The sequence below is a fragment of the Lycium ferocissimum genome, chromosome 1 (genome assembly GCF_029784015.1).
Source record: "Lycium ferocissimum isolate CSIRO_LF1 chromosome 1, AGI_CSIRO_Lferr_CH_V1, whole genome shotgun sequence".
Classification (NCBI taxonomy): Eukaryota; Viridiplantae; Streptophyta; class Magnoliopsida; order Solanales; family Solanaceae; genus Lycium; species Lycium ferocissimum.
In genome coordinates, this window is record NC_081342.1 from 62482457 (window position 1) to 62507330 (window position 24874).

Consider the following 24874-nt stretch of genomic DNA (forward strand, 5'->3'; position numbering starts at 1 on the left):
TGTTGGGGTTGGTACAGCCTCCACATAGATATAGGGAAGAGTAAGCGATTACAGGAGACCATACACAAGTACATACACACGAGATTCACAAAACAGTAATAACAAATCCAACACAAAACTCTTTTGAAGGGGCAAATGCAAGCAGTAATAGCAGCTATAAGCAAGGCAAAGGGAAGAAATATGCAATTGCCAAAAACAAGCAAGGCAAATCAAACAATGACCATCTCATGGGTGGGCTTAGAGTCACAGCAAGAACAGGAAATGTTGAATAGCAAAAGAAAAGTGTAGTCAGTAGATACATGTGATCAGAGAACAAACATGATGGATAAAGGTGCACCTTAAAACCCAATGACAAACTATATTCAAAGAGAAGCATCGCATATTCAACAAGTGGCAGTCAACCCCAATCAGTTAAGCCAAACATAACTAGACTTAGGCAGGTATGTCAAGTATATACACTAAAATGAAAAGAGGCACGCCTAAACTTATTCAGAGGTGCATAAATATCAACTATGATCACAGACTCAGACAAGTTGAAGGAAAAGAGAAAGAAAAGAAAAAGGGCAAATGAGTGCTATAGGATGATAGCTATATTATAGCATCTCAAGGATGGTCAAAGGCACATCAAGTTGCCAACCCACTCTAAAACAACAATGTAGAGCCAAGTGGAGTGTGGTTTCATACAGTAAAGACACAGAGGGGACATTCTCAAATGTAGAAAGACACAGCAGCAGGCTTATCAAGGATTTGATATCAATAATGGCATTGCAGCCATAGCTGTAAGTTCAAGAGAGGCATGAAGGGCAATTAATGTGATATTCAACACCAAGTATAGGATGCTAGGTCAAATGCAGGTAGCAAGCAAGAATTTTGAAAAGGGCAAGCCACATCAGCCATCCAAGGCACATAAGTCAACAAGGTGGGTTAATTCTAGCATTATTAGTGTGTGCCTAAGGTCACTGGGCATATTCACACAGGGAGTTAATTTGCAGACAAAGAAAATGAGGGAAAGGATACGCATGTGCATAAGAAGAGCAAATAAACAGAGGGAATAGGCCAGCAGTTTGGAACACATGGTGCAGGGCCTAGACAGCAGGAGTATAAGGTCCAAAGTTCCAAGACAAATAACCTAAGACTCAGGACACTGGACCAATTGATCATACAAGGCACAAAGGCAGATTAAATGGAAGTAGTATTCAAAACAGGAGGCAGGGAAAACATTCAAGTATGATGGTCCCAGCAAAAGTAGACAAGTATAAATGCAGATGATCCAGTTGAAACTCAGTAGAATAGGCAAGTGGGACCAACGGTACTCATTCAAGTAAGTGAGTGGTAAGGCAAGTGGGACTCAGGACAACATGATGAGGGAAAAGAACAACTCAAGTTACATAATGATTCTGCATGTAAGTTAGTCTCAAGTGAAAAGCATAGATAAGTGTAGATTTTGGTTTTTCTGAAGATATTAACAAATGACAAGTATACCCATGCTGAACCAGTAATCAGGTGTCAAAGGGGGCATGGTCAAGCAACATAATGACAACCATATGACACCACTTATCAGGAAGACTCATATACTCAATGTCATACTCCTTAGACCTTGGAGGGACACAACCTGCTCCCAGGCCCATGCAAGACCTAACAACTTTTGCCAAATCCAGAAATCATCACAGAAGAGCAGTCAAAACAAGAGAGTTAAAGCATGGGTCATAATACAAAGTTCCTAAATGCAATCAAGACATGTGAAAACTTATAAATTTCCTACTCTAATATGAGCAAACTGGCCACCAACAGCTCAAGACAAGAGAGAGCAGTTCACATAGTCTAGGGATTACAGAGGGAAGGGCATTTATTATACTTTCTAGACACAGGGCAGGCAAACCATACAATTCTAGAGGCAATACTTCAACACTCAGGCATTTGAAGGCTTGGCAAATTCAGGAAAGAAGTGCATGATGTATTTTGGTTCATTACAGCAACTATTTTCAAGCACAAAAACCAACAAGGGCATGACATGGTGAGGTATGGCCTAAGGTCTTAACACAAATGAATGAAGACACCTTAGGCAACTCAGGTGGACATTGTAAGCAGATATACATGGACAGATCAACCTACAACATTTTGAGACTCAAAGGATCAAGACAGTTATGGCATAAAAGGGGGAGTGCACACACTTAGAAAACCAGGCAGGATCTTGACAAGAGTAGACCAAAAACAAGGATAACAGCATGTCATTCTGATAAAGGCAGGCATAGCATTGTTAATTTGATATTGACAATAGTGGTTTGACTAATGATGTAGCAAGCAAAAGTAAAATAGGATTCTGGAGTTTTATGCAGGTCAGCTAAGTGGAATACAAGATTTAAGATGCCAAGACAAGGCCAACTAAAATACAGGTATAATGGGAGAGAACAACAAACTTAGCATCAGGTTTAGGTGACACATGTGCATAGGGATGCAAGAGCAACCCAGGAAAGTTAGACAAGAGACACAGAACAGAGTTTATGGATTACAAGTGGAGTACCACCACATAAACATATGACACATAGAAGCAAATAGGCTAGTTCACATGATCATGGGATGACACAAAACTTCAGGCTGACAGGATTAGCACTAGACAACCACTCTTCACCTCAGTAGGGGTCAATGTTTCCACAAAAAAGAGACTCAAACCAACCAACCATAGTATGCATAAAAAGCAACTTCAAACAAGCAAGTAGAGATAGGAGATTTATATGCAGATGCAAAAAGTCAAGCCTAAGTAGGAGGTTCCATATGAAATGAAGCAGAAAACCCAATGAGAATTGCCCCCCCTCTCTTAGAGTCACTCTAAATCAGAATGAGCCTCTTACTAACAGCCAGTAGGTAGAATTCAATCCTAGAAAAGAACACACTATCACGAAACCAAAATGAATTACTTCCTAATCATATATGACCACTACAACAAACTATGCTCCTAGAACATGTCATGAATAGCAATGTCAATACAGAATATAACATCAGAGACAAGATAAACTGGATTGGTTAGCCTGTTTCCCTTTTAAAAAGACCATCAAGCAATTTCAACTAATCCACTCTTTACACCTTTTTATCATACCAGCAGCCCCAAACCAATACCAAGCACATATCACCAATCATTTCACTCCAACATGATTCATCTTAGCCCAGATTTAGAGAAAACAGATCAAACAAGCATGGCATAGGACATTGGCAACATTAGCTATGTAAACTAACCTAAATCAAGGTTAAAACAACCATTTTATAAGGTGAATGGCATATTAGGCTACTGAGCACAGGATTAACACAGTTAGCTCATTATCTAGTCATAGTGAATGGCATATTAGGCTACTGGGCACAGGATTAACACAGTTAGCTCATTATCCAGTCATTCTTATTCCAAAAAAAAAAAAAAACAAATCATACTCTAGTCCAAGATCATAAAGCCACAATACTAGTCTACACCATTCAGATTTTGCACTAAACAGTACCAAACTTTAACTAAATAATCAAGCACTAATGTAATAATTAAATTAAGCAACCATCTACTACTAACAATCAATATCTAACCAAAACAACAAACATAAGGCGAAATTAGCAGAAATTAGAGAAAAATAACAAAACAAAAAGAGGGTTACCTTTTTTGGGCACAGCCTTTGCCAAGAATAAACTTGAGAGCTCCTTTTCCTCTCCAAACTCAACCAAAAAACAAAGACCCACACAAGTAAAATAAAACGAAGATTTTTACACTAAGAAATCAAAAGATTTGGGATCTCAAAGCTAATAAAATTTTTACCAAATGAGACTTTAACTAGAAAAATCAAGTATAAGCCAGTGTTCGAACTTTTTATCCAAATTTTTTCCTCCCCTAACTCGTAGGGATGGGGTTCTATCTATAGAACCCCCAAAACACCAACAAAACGCTATATTTCTGATGTGGGAAACCACATATTCCAAGTTTTAAGTCTCAGATTTATAGTGAAAGGTTCAGATTTACCAAAAATTTCAATCAACAGCTAAAACGACATCTAACAATTGTAAGAAAACGAAAAATATAAAGAGAAAATCATGGATTGTACCTTTAGGGGTTGTTTGGCCTGATTTCGTAGAGAGAAGGATGAATTAATGGCTTCGCCTTCTCTCTTCATGCCACTGGCCAGTGGCGATGGGACTGGACCGAGAAAGGCGGGGTAGGTGGCGGAGATAGGCGTGCGGTGGAGTAGGGCGGCTAGGGTTTCACCTTAGCCCCCTCTCCATTTGCAATGTAACCCCTCCCCCATTTTTTTTGTTCTGAAGGTGTATTATGTAGCGTTGGGTCGGGTCTGGCCCCTTTGTGGGCTGGACACGCCTCTCCCTTTAAAAAAAATCCTTTTGTCTTATATATCATGGGCGTATATGAGCGTATATCTAATGAATATATACTCAACAGGGCAGAATAGGAATTTTAGAAAAATAGGTTGTCGTTTAAGGCACGCAGTTGTGCAAAGAAACAATTAAAACGAGGTCGAGTGAAGACGTAATAAAATTAACAAAACGTTTGAAACCCATTTTGCAGAAACAGCTTCAAAATTGACCCTCAATGAAATGAGGATTGCCATTATGGCCAACCTTCGTAATCGACTGCAGAAACATCCTCGCAATTAATCATTTGCAAATATAGCCTTATTTTTTATAATTAATTAAAGCTATTTTGCGTTAATGTCCTTAATTAATTTGCCCATGGCTTGGACATTTCAATTAAGGCCATTTATAATTCAAAGATTTGCAAAATTGACCCCAGCTATATTGAACCATGAATTGGTTAATTATGAAGTGGTCATTTACGCAAGAATAATAATAACTAAAATCATAATTTTAAAACACTTTTGCCAAAATGGCACAAATGTGCGCATATATCATAATTCAAAGCTGGAGGGTAAAATTGTAAATTCTTTTGATTTCTCAAATTCCTAGGATAAAAATAAAAATAAATTGCCTTTTATTGTTCTGCTGCTGATAAACTATAAAAAAAAAATTGCAAAATGCTGTAAAATTGTTGATAAGTTTCTAAATAATTAATAGAGCCTTGAAGGTTCCCCCATTAATTTATGAAAGTAAAATAGTGACCTGAATAATTGTTTAAAATTATTCAGAATTTCTGTGAGTGTGCAAAATTATCTTATTTATTATCCAAGGACCCTGAGTAATCAAAATAAATTACGGGAGGTCAAAAATCAGGTGTCAACAAAAGAAAGCTTTCCCTTGAAGACTATCTAAAAACTTAACAATTGACTATTCTATCTTACTTCAAGTAACAGTTGACTCTTAACTAGCTTTTTATTTTTGTAATAATATATTTCTTACAAAATATTATTACACAATATTTGAGTATGACTGTTATAGAGGGGTAATTTTACAAAGAGTGTACCGCTATAATGAATGTCATTACTGTTATAGGGAGAATGCTGATATAGAGAAGTAAATTAGAACATGAAAAATCGGTTCCAAAGAAAATCAGGCCGTTATAGTGAAATGTCGTTATAACGAATGACAATTATAGAGAGGTTTGACTGTAGCTAGTAAGTGTGTTATTAGCCGTTGTTATAAAAATATAATGTTCTGCATAATTTGGGTTAGCAAGTATGTATGTTTTTTATGGTTGGGTATTCTTGATAGTTTTTAAAACTTATGAGTATAAGCAATGTTTCATGCTTTTCAAAACAAAAAGTGAAATATGTATTGAAAAACTATGGCCAAATACATTTTCAAAACTTGAAAAACTTCACCCAAATCAAGTATTTTTTTTTTTTTTTTTTTTTTTTGGGAATCTATGGTCAAACAGTAGCTTAATAGAGAGTTTAACTTAAACATAAATAATGGTATAGTTAAATAGCCCTCCTAATTAATATTTCTTAAGGGCGTGTAAAACAAAAAATCACAAATAATTTGAGACAAAGGAGTTTTTTTTTTTTTTTTTTTTTGATGTTTGGGTACGAAGGGTATCTCAATTTATCTTTTAAATTTTCCCTTCTCTAACCCTAGCCACCTTAGGTATATAAGACTAATTCATCAGCTCCACAACAAAGGCCGCAGCTTTTTAGCACAAACTAACCCTATTTCTCTCTTCCATGTAAGTCTCTAATTCTCCTTTACTATTATTATTATCTCTTTTTTCCCTCTATGAATGAATTTTGTAAATAATACTGGGATTTTCTAACTGTGTGCAGTAAGGTAAGAGAAAAGAAACAATGGCAGTACCTTTGTTGAACAAGAAGGTAGTGAAGAAGAGAGTTAAACACTTCAAGAGGCCTCAATGTGATAGAAGAATCACTGTCAAGGTACCCTTTTTTGGTTTAGTATTCTTGTTTTTTTTTTAAGCTTAGATTTGATTTATTAAGTGTATATATGAGATTTGTTTATGCTCCTTGATATTGGGAAGGAAAAGGTAATAATTCTAAAGGGATGGGTTTTGTTGTTGAAATGTATAGGAGAAATTTCCCACTATGATTCATCTGTCCCATTTTAATGAATAGTTTTGCCAACCACTTGTAGTGCGGGCAAGCTGATATTAATCGCTTTCTTGATTAGAAATTAAAATTATTGGGAAGGAAGTCAATTTGGTTATCCTTATGTCCACTTGTTAGGTTTCTTTGTTTTTTAGTTTGTTTTTGTTGTGGGAGAGGCGTGATAATGTTTATCCACATACTCTATTGGGTTCAATGATGACTCAGAAAATTTTTGTGATGAAAAATTTGGAATTTGTTTTTAACTTCATGGTGTATGATGTAACTGAGTGATTGAAAAACATAAATGTAGGTGGGGTAGTAAAAGTAGTTGTTTTATGGGATGGGAAGCCTATTCTATTTAGAGGGTGCAAAATGAAAACAACTCTGGTGTGTTGTAAGTCTGGTGCAATCTTTCAAAATCCAAACAAACTTTTCTAGTATGTGTAATAGATGCAATATCTGCTCTTCCTTGTTTTTTAAATGAAAATGACAGTCATAAATTGAAATTATTGCAAAGAAATTAAACCTTTTATACTAAGATGATTACCATTATTACTTTCCCTCGGTATCCAAGGAACATAACTACCTCGTTGCTATGCATTTCATTTTAAGGGTGAGTCGCTTTATTAATATCCCTGCTAATATGGCTTCTAATACGCTATTCTCTGTCCCTCTCTGCACATAATGTGATGCACTAGATATTAATAGATGAATGAGAAAACAATCCTAAGGTATTACATAATTTGCATGTCATTAGTCGGTTATCTATGGCATTATGCACTTTAATTGGCTTGGTTTGTAGTTAGCAATCTCTTCTTGGCATGTAAACGGGCGTACTTAATGTCCCCCGAGTATTTGCCTTTCATCAGCTCCAGTTTAAGTGTACAGGGCTTACTAAATGAAACTAACTATTGAATTTACCAATGACAGCCAAGCTGGCGCCGACCAAAAGGTATTGATTCCAGAGTTAGAAGAAAGTTCAAAGGATGTGTCCTGATGCCCAACATTGGATACGGGTCTGACAAGAAGACCCGCCACTATCTCCCCAATGGCTTCAAGAAGTTTGTTGTGCACAATGCAAGCGAGCTTGATATTCTAATGATGCACAACAGGTAATGCAACGAGTACAATAAATAAAGATTAGTTTCCTTTTCTTTGATCTTGGCTGCCTAGTGAAATGATCACTTTTCTTTCTTGGTCACAGAACTTACTGTGCAGAGATCGCACATAACGTGTCCACAAGGAAAAGGAAAGAAATTGTGGAGCGAGCAGCCCAACTTGATGTGGTTGTTACTAACAAGCTTGCTAGGCTGCGCAGCCAGGAGGATGAATGAGCATTTTGAGCTCGAAAAAGAGATTTTTGCCCCTTTAGAAGAGATCTATATATTCAGTGTTTGAACTTGTTACCTGTGTTTGTCTGCAAACCAGTTTTCTATTTCTATCAGATATTGTGGGTTTTGAACCATTTAGTTGTTTTCAAATGTTTAAATCATCAGATTTCAGTTTTCCAGAGATCTTTTGGTGACTATCGCTGCATTACTGCTCGTATGCAGATTACCATAGATGATCATATCTTGTGCTATATTAATCTATCTAATGTCATTCTACTATAAAACTAGGGGCGGCAAAACTTAGCCTAAATTCATTTGACCCGCCCAAGCATTATTGGGTTTGGGCTAGAGATTTTGAAGATGGGTTGATATGGCCTAGCTCAAGTTGACCCATCACAAATCATCAACTTAAACTGGCCAATCAAATGAGTTTAAATTGACCCATGAATTGTCCTCCATTCATAAGAATAAAAGCTACAAAACATGATTAACTTTTTTTTTTAAATTATTATTTAAATTTATTTTTGTAATTATTTTTATTTTTTAAAATGTTCATGTTTAGTTTTCTTTAGAAAAAAATATTTTTATTTTATTTTTTATTTCCTTACTTAAAATTTTTTACTAGTAACTTTTTATTTTTAAGTTTTAATTTTTTTTTTCCTGAGGGTCTATGCTGATCTGTTTTTGTTTAACCTATTTTTGACTCACCATATTCGACATATTTTTGCCACTCTTAGTTATGTACAAGACAATCATAAAAATATATAATTAAGACAAAGGGGTAAAAGAGAGGAATCTGACAAAATCAATATTCATTACGTCAATTAACATTTAATTTTCTTTTGATTTATTTTCGGAATAGTTTCGAATATAATTTATGTACTAGGATAACTTATGAGGAAATATTTACAGTTAATATCTTTATTATTTTGAGTAAAAACATATGTTTGAGTTTTTTTTTTTTTTTATATATCCAAAAAGTATTTAAATTTGATTTTCAAAACATCGTTTATTTAGAAAAGCATGAGCGAGAGAATATTTACAATAAAAAAATATCAATATTTTTAGTTTCTCAAAAGGTTGAAAAGGTGAGTTAAGTTGGGCGGATTGGGTTATAACCTTTCATTTAAATTTCATTCGACTCAACTCATCTTAAATTTCAAATGTTTTTGCAGTAGCCTTTTCCCATTTATAGATTCAACCCATCTTGTCCCGCTCAACTTTAACCCAAATGGCCCGTTTGCCACCCCTATATAAAACTAAGGACCCTTCTTAGCGGTAAGCCGATATAAATAAGAGACAAATGCAAGTGTACGTTTTCGATTATGTAACCAATCTTTCTTTTCAAGTGTTTTGCGAGTCGTGAGTTTGCTCTTCCTGAATTCTCATGTTAAACATCATTACTAATATACATAAGGGACAATTAAGGACATTTGTAGTTCCACAAAAGTTTATAATAATATATCAAACTTTTCAGTTAGTTACCTAACCTTATATTTTAAAGTCAAATTAACTTTTTGTTCCTATGGTCTGCTTTTCAAAAAGTGCTGAACCTCATACCTTATTTATTGTTTTTTTTTTAATCAGGTGTCTGGTATCCGTGTTGGGTTTTACTAATTCGGATTTGCATCGCGTATGGCGGCCCAATCGGGGAAAGCGCTCTCTATCAAGAATTTTTTCATACCCAGGCTCGAATTCAAGACCCCTGATTGGGGAGGAGTAGCACCCGCTGCTCTTTATTTTCCTTGTTACTTTCTTCTATTGATCTTATCTATTAATCTAAAAAATAGTCATTTTTTTGCTAGATATTTTTGCTTCTTGTTGCTCTATCGTTTTCTCCTTTTTTTCATTTGTTGCTTATTATAGATTTTTACATGTAAGCATTTCTTTTACTTTATATCTATACTTTAATGAACTCATGTTTGTTTACAAAGATTTGTACCAAAATGATTTTCAGATTGTTTTAAAAATTATTAAATGATGACATATAGTGTTGAAAATAGGGGCGTATATAGCATGGTAAGTTGGGGTTCAATTGAACCCCAAACATTCGATGCGAAGCATAATTTATGTGTCAGAAATTATTAAATGTGTAAAAAATAATAGATATAAACCTATAACTTTAAAAATATAATAGGTTCAATACTTCAAAATCTTAAAATCGAACCCCTAGAATTTAAATCCGGATCCGCCTCTGGTTGAAAATGAAGACAATTTTATCAGTAGAGATCCGGTTATCTTTAAAATCTCTTGTTTGATTAACTAAATTTAATCTTTGAAACACAAAATGAGTTTGAAGCATGGCGGAATTAGAGTGTCAACTACGGGTTTGATCGGATTTGGTAGCGCTTTGGTTCAAATTCGATATTTGTCTTAAAAGTTCATCAAATATGTGTAGATTATAAATTTAGAACTAAATAATTTTAAAAATTAGGATTCAGAACTTACAAACCACAAATTATGGCTCCGTATCTAATTTGAAGTAAATAATTTCATCAAAATAAAAGTTAAGATATTAGCGTAGTGAAATGAAAGTTTTTCTTTTATATATAATATATTTATTTAAAATTTAATTGTTACTAACATAAATTATATTTTTTTAATTAAAATATTCACTTTTATATTTGGAAAAATTATGCTGGGTGTCCCTTGACGTAACTATCCTTTTTTTTTACCCTAATTAGCCCTTTGGTACTTTAATTTGCAAGTCCACGCTCTGTTTTCCCCTATGCTGATTCTCATTCTCATCTTCCCCTTCAATTCAATTCTATCATAAAGTACTTTCCCCACAAACCCAAAATCCGAATGGGTTCATCAGATATACTTTTACGCATTAGTTGATCTCCAGCACTCTTATATTTACCAATTATTTGCACTTGTGGCCAGGGGCGGAGCTACTCTTGCCCGAGCGGTGTCCCGACACCCCTTCGCAGGAAAATTACATTATATAGATAAGTGAAATTTTGGATTTATAGGTATATATACTAGTGTTGATACCCCTTGACACAAGTCGAAGGTTTAGCGCAGTGGTTAAGGGATTGCAAAAAGTCCCTAAGATCTGTCACTTGTTCGAACCCAGGTCACGACATATCTATATTTTTTGATACCCCTTAATATAAATTCTGGCTCCGTCACTGCTTGTGGCTCAATTCTTTATTCAAAGTACTTTCCCTTTCAAATCACACAATTTCCCCCACAAACCCATTCAGATTTTGGGTTCAGTACTTGTTCTGTTTCATGATTTTGCAAAATTAACACACACACCCCAAAAAAGAATAAAGAATATTCGAGCAACAGAGCTCACATGACAATTTAAGCCACACAAAAGATACCCTATAATATCAACTAGACGTGTTGGGTTTTTGGGGTCAATATAAAAGTAACTTGTTCATACATCATATTAATACGTTGACATGTAAAATAAAAGCTTTTAATAGTCATTTATCGATTTCGACAGCAGTGGTTAGTGTTTCCAAGATTGCATCTTTTTGTCTTTAGTGTTGTGAAACTTGTAGTCTAATTAGGGTTCATGGTTAGTGAGATTAGCGTTTGCATTGTGAAAGTTGGGATCTTTTTATCTCCTGTTTTGTTAACTTGGAATTTTGAGCTGTTGGAACTTGTAGGTATTGAATTGAGTTAGTTTCATGTGTTTATACAAAGTATATTAATGTAAATATGTAACTATACTTTGATACGCTATAATTTGAGTTGGTTTCATGTGTTTATACAAAGCACATACATTATGTATACAAAATATATTAATGTGTGTGTGTATATATATATCTATACTGTACATATATATTATCTATACATCGATGATACAGTAGTGAGTTAGAATGATACAGTGGGCTAGATTGGCTGCAAACTTGCAGGGCAATTTGCAGGATTCCCTTCGCTGGGGGTGGTCTTTAATTTTTACCCCTCAAAATGGTGGTCTTTAAATTTCGCCTCTTCAAAAATTTGGCCCGCACAGTAGATTTCGAAAATTGCGCTTGCGAATTTTATTTTATTTTTTAACTGAACTGGGGTTCGAACCCACAACCTTGGGGTGTTAGGCGAGGGGTTTAATTTAAAGAACACCAATTTGAAGGGCAAAAATTAATGACCACCCCAAATAAAGGGCAATCCGCGCAAAGAAAAAAAAAAAGAACTAGATGTGTGAGCGGTATATATGAATTAATTCCCCTTTAAATTTTGAGTTCGGGCCCGAACCTAGCACGGGCCTCGTCAAACTAATTTATTCAAAGAAATGTAGTTCATTGCTAAGCCCCGGCAGATAATTTAAGTCCAACATACAAAGTTGGCCTTAAGTAAGCTTTTCAATGCTCAGTAACGATTCCGATAACAATTGAGTTACATAATCAGAGGTATACATCAATATCTCAGCTAACGAGATTAAACTAGTTAGTGATTTTCCCCAAATTCGCCATTTCCAGTCATATGGTTAATATCATCATTAGAAGTTAACTATAATACATCACACTCATTAATTACTGCGGTATCTTCTCCAACCTCCAAATAAATCCCATGTAATGGGTTACATAAATTCTTCAACCTCTACCAACTAATAGCAAAAATATATTTAACCTTCACAAATGATTTACAATAAATGAAGTTTGGTGGGGGTGTTTGTGGAATTACCTCAGGGAAACCAAATATTGAAAGATACTCCCTCCGTCCCACAATAAGTCACTACTTTACCAAATTTTTTGTCCCACGATAAGTGTTGGTCACAATTTTAAACCAATGGATATATTGACAAGTTTTTTCCTACTTTGTCCTTAGACAAAAACTGACAAATTTACGTATTCAAGACAAAAAACACATAGAAACTTAGTATTGTTGGATTCCCAATGTTAAAAGGCTTACTTTTTATGCATGCTCTAATCAAAAGGAAAAAATAATTTATTTTTATTATATAGGGGTAGTTTAGTAAACTTTACATTGCATTATTAATTTCTTAATATGCTTGTTTTTTGCTAAGATGACACTTATTATGGGACGGAGGGAGTACTTTGTTTAGTGTTCATGTACAAACTTGAAGATTTTGGAAAACATATCAAGATCTCAAAGGTGGAAACTTGTGAATGCTAGTGTATTGTATATATTTTATTGATCGCTAATCCAACTTACCATTTAACGGCCATGAACATAAACGTGAACCATTATCCTGTCACATCACACCTCAACTATTAGTTGTTCTTTTTTCCTACCTGAATGATTAACATTATGTATTAAAGTAGACTTAATTGATAATTCAGGTTAAAAAAGGGAACAATTAATAGTTGACCTACTTTAAGGTGTGTTTTAATATATAAATGTTGATAGTTAATAAGTGATAGTTGGAATGTGAAACTCACAAAAAAAATATTAATTCAGATGTATTTTTTACCATTAACTCTAACAATAACCCTTGATTTTGTTTTTCCCCACTAAGTCCAATTTATTTTACATATTTTTCGCAATTTGTGTCGAACAGATTTTTAATGGAAAATACAGAATCTCTGTGAGACATTAGAAGACACTCAAAAGTCAAAAGGCATCTCAGTGGTTTCTTTCTGCGTGGGGACTCTTGAAATTTTTGTGTGGTTGTTGATGGGTTCAATTATTGTCAGACATGTTGCGTAAAGGCAAAGCCAAAAGTTAAAGTTTATGGATTTGAAGTCATTATTTTAAGTTACTGAATTTTAGATTGATAATTTTTACATATTCAATAAATTTATTAAGATAAATATAGTGTTTGGGACCGTATTGGATTCAGTCGAACCCAAAATTAATATTCTACCTCCACCCCATGTTATTTGCATAAAGACGGAGTCAGAAATTGAAGCTCATGAGTCAAGAATTTTAAATTGAGTTCTAAATTAATCATTTGTACACTCAACAAATTTTATCATGACAAATACAAGCTTTTGATCAAAGTTACTGGTTAATTCGGTCGAACACATAATTTATACTCTAGCTCCACCGCGTGCTATCGCATAAAGGCAGAGCCAAGAGTTGAAGCTTATTGGTTCAAAATTCTTTAAATTATAAATTAATAATTTGTACATATTTCCATGAACTTATTAAGAAAAATATAGGGTTTGGGACTAAAGTTAATAGGTTCGTAGAACTCATAATTTATACTCTAGCTCCACCTATGTTGTTGCATAAAGGCGAAGTCAGGAGTTGACGCTTTTGGTTCGAAATTCTAAATCTTTAAAGTTACTTGAGTTATAAATTAATAAATTATACATATTTAATTTATGTTATAAATTAATAAATTATACATATTTAATAAATTTATTAGGACAAATATAGAATTTAGACTAAAGTTACATGTTCGATCGAACCTATATTTATACTCTAGCTCCAATCCTTGTTGTTGTTGTTGTTGTTGTTATTGTTATTGTTGATTTCTAAATTAATAATTTATACAAACTCGACTGAAAATAAATATAGTATTTGGATCAAAGTTAGTCCTTCCGTTGAAGAGAAAAGGACTAAAATAGTACATTATCTTTAGGTTTGGACCTAAAATCATACATATTCTTTCACATTGGAAAATAATAGACATTATGTTTGCAAGTGTCGCGCACTTTTAGTCAAACTCTAAATATCTTTTTAAAATATAACGGAAAAGGGCAAAAATGCCCTGAACTTTTAGAAAAGATATAAAAATACCCTTTATTCATCTATTTTGCTAAAACTATCCCTCAATTCAACTTTTTGGCTGATTTATGTCCTTAGACTAACGGACGACACTAATTTTTTTTTTAAAAGAAAATATTTAAATTACACATGACATTTTATTACTGAAAAATTGGTTTATTTTTTTAAAAAGAAATCTGAAAAATCGTTATTTGTAGAATAAGGAAAAATAATTTTTCAAACCCCGTTTTTTTAAAAAACAAATGTAGTAAGCCTTTTATATATATAAAAAAAAAAAACAGAATTGGATTTTCATTAAAACATGTGGAATTTTTTTTAAATTTGGAAAACTTTTTTTTAACGGGTGGAAACCCCATTTTTTTAGAAAATTCAATTTTTAAATCTGAAAAACTGATTGTTGTTTTAAGTAAAATGTGCAAAACTAATACTCCATAATTTTCTTCTAGATTTAAAAAAAAGACAGTTTTCTGGTTTTTTTTTTTTAAACACAGTTTTTCCATAAAAAAATTTAATTTTTTCAAATTTTTATAAAAATCCAGTTTTTCAAATTTTGAAAAAAAAAAATTAGTGTCATCCGTTAGTCTAAGGACATAAATCAGCCAAAAAGTTGAATTGAGGGGTAGTTTTAGCAAAATAGATGAATAAAGGGTATTTTATATCTTTTCTATAAGTTCAGGGGCATTTTTGCCCTTTTCCGTTATATTTTAAAAAAGATATTTGATTTTCGATTAAAAGTTACACCATTTATCAAACATAACGTATTATTAATCCATATGTTAATACGTATTTTTAGTTTAAATTCAAAGATAATGTATTATTTTGGTCCTTTTCTCTTCCATTGAACCCATAATTTGCGCTCAAAGAGGTCTCTTTTGGAATTACATCGCCAGTTACTCCAATAATTGTCTTTGCCTTCTTCTTTACATTTTCTTTTAGTTCTCCGAATTCTGCCTTGAACAAACAAGAAATAGTCAGTTTACATTCTGATCAGAACCTTTTTTGTTTTTAACTGTACAATGGACATGCTTTCTTCTGTTGTATCCTAAGGTTGAAAATACTGTCCATTTCTCATCAAATCTTGAAATTCTAAGCAAGGAAATGGAGTGAGCTAACAAAGTTTAGAGATGACATCAAAGAGAAGGTGGAAAGAGATGAAAGAGAAGGCTATCAACCAAAACTAACAGCCAGCAGGAACCAAAAATCTCAACAAAATCCTACAACTATTAGAAGACAATAAGGTATTGTTGGAATTAATTAATCAACAACAACAACAACATAAGCAGTGTAATGTCACAAGTGGGGTCTGGGGAGGGTAGAGCGTACGCAGACCTTACCTTGGGAGGTAGAGTTGGAATTAATTAATCAAGATTAGTAATTCTAAATTGTTTTAGAATTTGGTAATTGCTAACTTTATTAATTCTTGGCTAATTAGATTTTATAGTCAAAAGAAGATTTTATTCCTATTATAAGTATGGGTGTCTACCACTTCTCTTAAGGAGTTTAAGTGGAGAGTAAGTTGAGATCAAGAGATTATGACTGGATGATCATAGCCTCCTAAGTCCTTTCGCTAATTTTCTAAATTTCTTCTATATGACCATTGTTGCATCATAAACTTGTGGGTAAATTATTTTTTTGGTATTTGAATCCCTTCAGGTATGCATCATCGGTGTGTGGGGTATGGGAGGAGTTGGAAAAAAATACTTTGGTGAAGAATCTGAACAATGAGCTCCTAAAGACTGCTGCGTCAAGCTCCAAACAAGCTTTTGGTGTTGTGGTATGGATTACAATGCCCAAACCACCAACAGACATAAGAAAGGTTCAAGCATAAATTGCCAACTGACTAAACCTAACGGTAGATAACGAGGGAAGTATAGAAAGCGTGCCAGCAAAATCTATCAAAGGCTCAAGCAAGAAAAGAATTTCCTTCTTATACTGGATGATGTTTGGGAAGCTATAAATTTGGATCATATAGGTGTGCCCCAACCGGAAGATCCCGCAAGAAGCAAGGTAATTTTAACTTTCCGTTTTATGGATGTCTATAGGCATATGAAAACAGACACCCAAATGAAGGTTTACACATTGGATGAGGATGAATCTTGGCAATTATTTGTCAAAAATGCTGGAAATAGTGCCAATCTGGAGCATATTCAACCATTCGCAAAGGAAATTGTAAGAGAGTGCAATGGATTACCTTTGGCAATCACTGTTATTGGAGCATCTATGAGAGGGAAGAAGTGGATTGAGCTCTGGGAAGATGCTTTGAAATCACTTAGAATGTCTGAACCTCATAGCAAAGATGTAAAAGAAAAGGTTTACAAGGTCATCAAGTGGAGTTTTGATTCTTTAGAATCTCAGGATATTGAAATATCCTCAGAGCAAAGAAGCAAAAATGTGCACAAAAAGAGAGGTGACATTCAAAGTTGTTTCTTGTATTGCTCCTTATATCCGGTGGTTATTCCAACAGATGATCTCATTAATTGCTGGTGGGCAGAGGGGTTCATTGGTGAACATGACACGTATGAAGAAGGCTACAACAGGGGAATCACAATGATTGAGAGTCTAAAAGATGCCTGCTTGCTAGAAGAAACCCGTAAGATGGATTCTGTGAAGATGCCTGACGTGGTTCGTGATGTTGCTATATGGATAGCTAATTCCTTTGGGATGGAAGATAATTCTCTTATTCAAGCTGGAATTGGGTTAACTGAGATATCACATATTAAAGTGTCAGTCAAGAAAATATCTTTCGTAACTAACAGAATTGATCATCTATCTGAAAACTTCACAGAATGCCCAGAGACAACAACTTTACTATTGCAAGATAATAATCCCCTTTGGGAAATTCCCCATGAATATTTCTTGGCATTTTCAGTCCTAAGAGTTCTGAACCTGAGTGAAACTGGTATTGGAGCATCTACTTGTTCTAACACTACAAAAATGCCCCGAGTTGACAGAGTTACCACCTATTGATAATCTTTGCAATTTCCAAGTGCTCAATTGTGATATTACAAGGTTACATCGTCTGCCGCAAGCAATGGACAAGTTGACAGATCTGAGGCTATTAAATTTGCTGAAGAGTGAAAAGATATATTCCTTCGTCAGATTGTCCCGTAGAGCGACGTGGGTCACACTTCCTGGACTAACTTCTTTTGATGAGATATCATCTCTACACAAGCTGACTTCTCTTTTTATTAAATTGGATAGCTCGTTAATTTTCAATAGAGGCCACAACTGGATGACTAGATTGAAAAGATTTCGTGTTGAAATTGGGGAATGTCGTCAGCAAGTAACATTCAACAAGTCAGCAAGGACGATATGCGTCTCCAGGTGTGAAATTTTCAGTAAGGGAGAGCTCTCAGGCAAGTTGCCGTTTGCTTCAGATTTGTACTTGAAAACTTGCAAGGGTCTCAGAAAGTTAATAGCGTACGACAGTTTTCAACAACAACAACAACATCATACCCAGTGTAATCCCACAAGTGGGGTCTGGGGATGGTAGAGTGTATGCAGACCTTACCTCTACCTTGGGAGGTAGAGAGGCTGTTTCCAAAAGATCCCCGGCTCAAGAAAACATGACAAAAAAGGTCAATAAGAATTGACGAAAGTAAAGAAGCCATGGCAAAATACTATAAATAAGCAATATGAAGAAAAGTAACAGTATAGATAGCGTACAACAGTTTTGATGGATTAAAATCGCTCTACATTAGGGGTTGTTATTGTGATTTCAAACCAGTGGAAGAAGGAAGTGGACAGTTTGACCCTTTGCCAAATCTGGAATATCTCAGCCTCGATGCCGTATGTAATTTACAGAGTAGTTCTGATTTGGGTCATCTTTTGGGTCTAAGATTTTCTAAATTACGCCACCTACATATGTCCTCTTGTCGAAGTCTAACGTGTCTTTTTAACATTGGTGGAGCTTTTTCTGTACCGACACGCTTGGAAGAAATTTCAATTGTCTTTTGTTCTCAGCTGGTAGAGTTGTTTGTGCAATGCGGCTCAAGTCAGGCAACACTTGTCAACTCAGATATTCCAAGAGTTCGGAAGTTAGTGTTGTACAACTTGAAAGAATTAGTAACCTTAGTATGTGGGAACACCTGGAGGAACTTAGCTTGATATTTTGCAATGGAATAAGGAAGTTGCCTCTTTCTATTCAAACCTCCAAGAACATCAAAGTAATCAAAGGACATCCAGAATGGTGGAGCCAACTGGAGTGGGATACCGACAACTTCAAGTCAAATTTTGAGCATTATTTCCTATCATGTTTCTACTGACAGAAGAATCAAAGATGACGTTGCTTCGCATCTCAGCTGATGTGCCAATTAACTTTCAGATTTTACAATTTTGAAAATGTTTCTGGTACTACGCTTGATTATTCGTCCTCTAGCATGCTTTTCGATATAACTAATTTGAGCCTTGATTTTTTTTTTTTCTTTTGTAATGGTCAACTTCAACTATTGCCTTAAGGCTTTGGATTAGATGTTCAAATTAGAAAGAAGAACGCATAGTCTACTGTTGTAGCTTGAGCTTGAATTGTAGTTGCCTCATTCAGGAATCGACTAGAAAGGAATTTGCTGCGCCAGAGACTCAAAGTGTGTGGAGTTTGCTTTAATGTATTTCCCTATCAGATGTCTTAGTGGTTCCTTTTCTGCCAATAACTGTTCCTCGTCTGAACTATTTTTGCTTTCTGGTTCTGATATTTTGACTTTGTGACTGTATACTGAGTAATTTGTGTGATCATCTTGTTAAAAACTGGTATTGCTTCTGTGCTTAAACATTTTAGAGCATTCATAAATTGTACATTGAAAATTTAACACATGCTCCTGATTTTCTATGTTTTTGTTGTCATGATAGCACAGATAAACCAGCTATCAAGAGTTGAAATCTGAGAGATCCTATTACACCTTGTGATAGAGGCAGAAATCTTTTTCCAAAGATGTTTTTCGAGAAATGACTGGAAAATGTTTTCCAGTGTTTGGTTGGAGAGGAAAGTTTTATCTGGAAAAGCATTTATTATAAACTGACAATAATATTAGGAAATTAAATACAGTAGAGTTTTGATAAAATTTTCAAGTATTAAAGATTGATTATAGTGTCAGCATGTTGGTTAGAACAATAATATAAAGTTAAAAGTCGAGATTAATGTGAAGGAAACAACTTCCGTTCAAAAGTGAGGAAGTAATTTTTTGCCTTTCTGGTAAATGTTTTCCTTGAAAGATGTTTTTGTGACAACTGAAAAGTAGAGAGTGATATAATTTCCTCATATCAAACACACTGTGAAACTACATACAAAGGTGTTTCTAGTAGTTAATTAAAGGCAAAATACATAGATGACCCCCTAAACTTGTCTTCATTTTTCATTTTGACACCTCAACTTGGATCAATACCTATTAGACCCTCCAAATGTATCTTATACGTGCCTATTAAACATAAGTTAATGACATGGCTTGAAAGTGTGATTATCACTTGTATTAAGCGTGTGCCTGTGTGAAAATATGGCTAACATGGATTTTAAAATATGTATAAAAAAAATAAGTTTAACCAACCCCACTCTTCATCATTCTTCCATCTAGCTCAAATCTTTCTATATTGAAGCTTAGTTCAACCGTAAAGGTTAAAGGTTAGGTCAATCAGAATCAAGTTCTTTGTTGAAGCTTGTTTAAGCTCTGTAACTCTAGCTACTTCAAGGTCGTTAAAGCACAAAGCTCAGTAACCCAGCTCTTAATGGACACAATCAAACCTAGGACAAAGGTTTTCTAGCTAAGTTTTGTATAGCTTGTGGGTAGGATTATGCTTAATCAGAACTTTTTTATCAAGTGTTTCCTTACCAGTTTAAGGGATTCTTCAAGTTGATGCACATTCTATTGCTGTAGCAGTTTGTGGTACCTCAAATATAATGTATGACCTGTTCAAATTTTCAATTTGCGTTCAAATAAAGTGCTCATTCATCCTCTAACCGAACAAAGCAAATATTAATCTGAAGCGGCCACTTTGCAGAAAGAAGGATAGAAAGAAAGAATTCGAGAAACCAAATCCACATTTCTGGATAGCTCAAACTTGAAATCCAATAAAGTACATATACCATTAAACTCAAGAAGTATTAAGACAAAATACATAGCTAGCAGAAAGTTATTCTTCTCGACGAACTGTTGAAGCGACGAGCCCCAAATCCCTTTATGATATAATCTTGAAGAACTACCATAATCCCAGGTCTATTAAGAAAATTAAGTTTTAATGGAGTGAAACCCACTAAAAATGAATTTTCCAATTCGACATTAGTGTGGTTGGCAAAGTAATCGACAGGCAAGGAATTAAATGGAACGAAGAGGAAGAAGCCCCTTTGAAATGGTTTTTAAAAAAAAAAAAAAAAACTTTTCAGCCAATTATGTTGACGTGGGAATATTGGTGATGTGGCAAAATTCCATTGGTTTTAATTTACACGTTAGAGGCTATTAACCGCACGCGCTTAGGGTTTTGAGAAAACAGATTGAATCGTGCTAAATAGGCGCGTATAAGAAGCAGTTGGAGGGCCCAATAGGTATTAACCCTAGATGAGGTGTCAAAATGGAAGATGAATGCAGGTTTAAGAGGCTGCCTATGAATTTGGCTTTAATTAAAGGCTTACTTATTCTGATGGTGCAGCACTGTAACATGAAATGAAACTTTTGACAACGCCATTGTTACAGGTTGCACCTGGGACAGAAAGCACTTTGGCTTTGGAACAAATCGTGAACAATGTTGGTATTAAGCTAGAGTGCAAGCCAACTGACCGTTTAACAGACATGTTGTAATGTGTTTCGCGTTTTGCTTTTTTTCACTGTAAGAACGAGAACTCATAGGTCAAGAATACAACGAAGAGAACTCCATCCTACAACTCTAATGTATTCCATCCAAATAGAAATGTACTCCGATATGCTAAGTCATACATGCAGATAGGGATGAAAATAGAAAAAGGTGCACCGCATAACTGAGAACTCAAGTCAAACAAACACAATTTTTAATAACAGAAATCAACCCACAGGAAATATGTCTTTACTGCTGCAACATAAGAACAGTAACAAAAGAAAATACAAACAGACCAGCATTCAACAGCCTACTTCATTGCTCAGTACTCATCATCATCATCTCCCTCTCCTTCATCATCACCTTCAGCGCCAACCTCCTCATAATCCTTTTCAAGGGCAGCAAGATCTTCACGGGCTTCACTGAATTCACCTTCCTCCATGCCCTCACCGACATACCAATGCACAAAAGCACGTTTGGCATACATCAGATCAAACTTGTGGTCAATGCGAGAGAAGACCTCAGCAACACTGGTCGAGTTGGAAATCATGCACACAGCCCTCTGCACCTTAGCAAGGTCACCACCAGGAACAACAGTTGGTGGTTGATAGTTGATACCACACTTGAATCCTGTGGGGCACCAGTCAACAAATTGGATGGTACGCTTAGTCTTGATGGTGGCCACAGCAGCATTAACATCCTTTGGCACCACATCACCACGGAACATGAGACAGCAAGCCATGTACTTGCCATGGCGAGGGTCACACTTAACCATCATAGAAGATGGCTCAAAGGCACTGTTGGTGATCTCAGCAACTGATAGCTGCTCATGGTAAGCCTTCTCAGCAGAAATGACAGGGGCATATGAGGAAAGCATAAAGTGGATCCTGGGATAAGGCACAAGATTGGTCTGGAACTCATTCACATCAACATTAAGAGCACCATCAAACCTCAAGGAAGCTGTCAGAGAAGATATAACCTGCATATGTCACGCAGAAATTAGTACAACAGCTAATTAGAGCTAATTAATTCCAAACCACAATCACACGCCACCACATTACCTGTGAGATAAGACGGTTAAGGTTGGTATAGGTAGGACGCTCAATGTCCAATGAGCGTCTGCAGATGTCATAAATGGCTTCATTATCCAAAAGGATTGAAACATCAGTGTGCTCAAGAAGGGAATGAGTTGACAGGACACTGTTATAAGGCTCAACAACAGAAGTTGAGACCTGTGGTGAGGGATAAATTGTGAAACCCAGCTTTGACTTCTTTCCATAGTCAACTGAGAGTCGCTCCAACAGAAGTGACCCCAGACCAGAACCAGTACCACCACCAACAGCATTGAAGACCAAGAACCCTTGAAGACCAGTACAGTTGTCTGCAAGCTTACGGATACGATCCAAGCAGAGATCAACAATCTCTTTCCCAACTACAAACACACACACAAAGAAAACAACTATCAGCCTTTGAAGAACAAAATGTAATTTAAGTAAGAGCGAGTAAGGATTAGTATTTACTGGTATAGTGTCCACGGGCAAAGTTGTTGGCTGCATCTTCCTTGCCACTAATGAGCTGCTCAGGGTGAAAGAGCTGACGGTATGTTCCTGTCCTCACTTCATCAATGACAGTGGGCTCAAGATCTACAAAGACAGCCCTAGGGACATGCTTTCCTGCTCCAGTTTCACTGAAGAAGGTGTTGAATGCATCATCACCTCCTCCGACAGTCTTGTCACCTGGCATCTGGCCATCAGGCTGTCGAAAACACAAGATAGAATTTTAGCAATCCATAATAGTTTCCGAGGACAACAAGCTGGAAACGTAACTAAGTATCAAAACAAGTTTGTCTCCATGGAAATAACAGTTCATACATAAAGAGACTCAAAATCAAATGGAATTTATCATATTATGCATTCGAGAAAACGTAATATGAATGTCCCACCTATTTCATGAATCATGTGTGCATGCACAATTATCCATACATACTTATCTATAAAATTCAATCAGATCTACCAAAATAGTTACAAATTTCGCATCAAACAATGGATCCAACGACACTTATCGGATCCTATTATGTAATTATCAACCAGATCTATAGAATTTTACAGTTATCAAACCTAGATAAATATATTTGAAAGATCTATTCAAAAAAACATATTTCCAATCAATCGAACACCTATTAAACACCTATATGTAAATTATTCAATCAGATCTATATAAATTTTCTCTCACATTTCAAACTAATCTGGCAGTTATCAAACCTATATAGCAATATTCGATCAGATCTACTAAAAAATCACATTTCCAGTCAATCGGACCAAAACTTTAAAACACCTAAATGTAGATTATTCGGTCAGATCTATTGAAAAATAGATCAGATCTAGATGTATAAGACACTTATAAAACCTATATACATACTATTTAATCAGATCTAGAATTTTTTTTCACATTTTCAACTATTTAGGTGAATCAAAACACACATTCAAACATATATATTACCTAAAAGTATATAATTCAACCAGATCTGGATAATATTTCACATTAACCGCAATCAAAAACACACATTACAAATTAATCAATCAGATCTGGCAATTTTTTCACATTCTCGCCAATTTAAGTTCACCAAATCACACATTTCAACACAAAAAAGTAGATCAAAGTAAAAAAAAAAAAAAAAAAAGAGGTATACCTGAATGCCGTGCTCGAGGCAGTAAAGTTCCCAGCAAGCATTTCCGACCTGAATACCGGCCTGACCAATGTGGATCGATATGCATTCTCTCATTTTCGCTTAATACAAATTCGAAACCCTAAATATATTTCAAAATTCAAAAGAGAAGGACGGCGTTTATCAAGACGCCGTTTAAAGGATTTTTGAGTTTCGAAATTCGAATTGTGAGTCTGGAGATATGCTCGAGGGCTTCTTTTATATAGGAGAGAAGATAAAGTGGATATCGGGTTAAGTGATTCGGGTCATTTAACTATGGTTAATATTGTATCCGGGAATTTAGGGTTTGATATTAACCGTAGGTTAGGTTAGGTGTAGCCCGCTTAATTTTGAATTATTTTGAATTGTGTGTGGAAAAGGACGTTGCTCCTTCATTAGAAATTGTGGAGTAGTACGCTTTTCACGGGAACAAAAGGGGACAAATAGTTTTTTAGTCTTAAAAAAAAAAAAAAAAAAATTATGACTTTTTTATAACAGATCTTTATTTTTTACACATATGATATTTGAAAAAAAACATAAGTGATTTGAAAAGGTCATTTTCTTCAATTTAAATTGTAATAGGCGAGATATATCTCATTTCTTTCGAAAAAAAAAAAGTAGTAAATTTGACCCCAAAAAAGGGGGGGGGGGGGGGCAATTACGCTCAGGCTATTTTTGAAAATATTTACGACATGTAGGCCATATTTAGTGTATAAACACTTTTTATATACTTTATATGAGATTGATATATTATGTATGATGCTCCCCCCACCCCCCCACCCCCCTCCCATGTATAATAGTATATTGGGCTACGTGGCGTAAATATTTTCAAAAGCTATATATTTTTGCAAAAGGAAAAACCACTTTGAGCAAAAAAGAAATATTATTTCTCCTTCTGTCTCGTATCGATTAAAAATATTTGTCTCAAAATA

The 24874-nt window shown here is 34.9% G+C and overlaps 2 protein-coding genes and 1 pseudogene across 4 annotated transcripts in view; 2 read left to right on the plus strand and 1 right to left on the minus strand.

The window, feature by feature from the left end:
• Positions 1–7991, plus strand: part of LOC132056874 (large ribosomal subunit protein eL32z-like) — a 92627-nt gene extending 84636 nt beyond the window's left edge. The window contains exons 1-4 of one of the 3 annotated variants that reach the window (XM_059449287.1): positions 3504–3508; positions 6221–6311; positions 7410–7591; positions 7684–7991. In XM_059449287.1, coding sequence (XP_059305270.1) covers positions 6222–6311; positions 7410–7591; positions 7684–7813 — 402 coding nt within the window. In that variant the 5' untranslated portion in view covers positions 3504–3508; position 6221 and the 3' untranslated portion in view covers positions 7814–7991. Of the gene's footprint in view, positions 1–3503; positions 3509–6187; positions 6312–7409; positions 7592–7683 lie in introns of those variants that run through there. The other 2 variants (XM_059449278.1, XM_059449267.1) reach the window with 2 other exon arrangements.
• Positions 7992–15480: 7489 nt separating this feature from the next.
• Positions 15481–19192, plus strand: LOC132066073 (disease resistance protein At4g27190-like; annotated as a pseudogene).
• Positions 19193–21435: 2243 nt separating this feature from the next.
• LOC132056894 (tubulin alpha-2 chain) lies at positions 21436–24139 on the minus strand. The gene is made up of 4 exons (XM_059449298.1): positions 23928–24139; positions 22759–22993; positions 22300–22670; positions 21436–22217 (listed from the first exon to the last, which is right to left on the minus strand). Exons 1-4 carry the CDS (start codon positions 24018–24020, stop codon positions 21561–21563), a joined length of 1356 nt encoding a protein of 451 aa, XP_059305281.1. The 5' UTR covers positions 24021–24139; the 3' UTR covers positions 21436–21560.
• Positions 24140–24874: the final 735 nt, after the last annotated feature.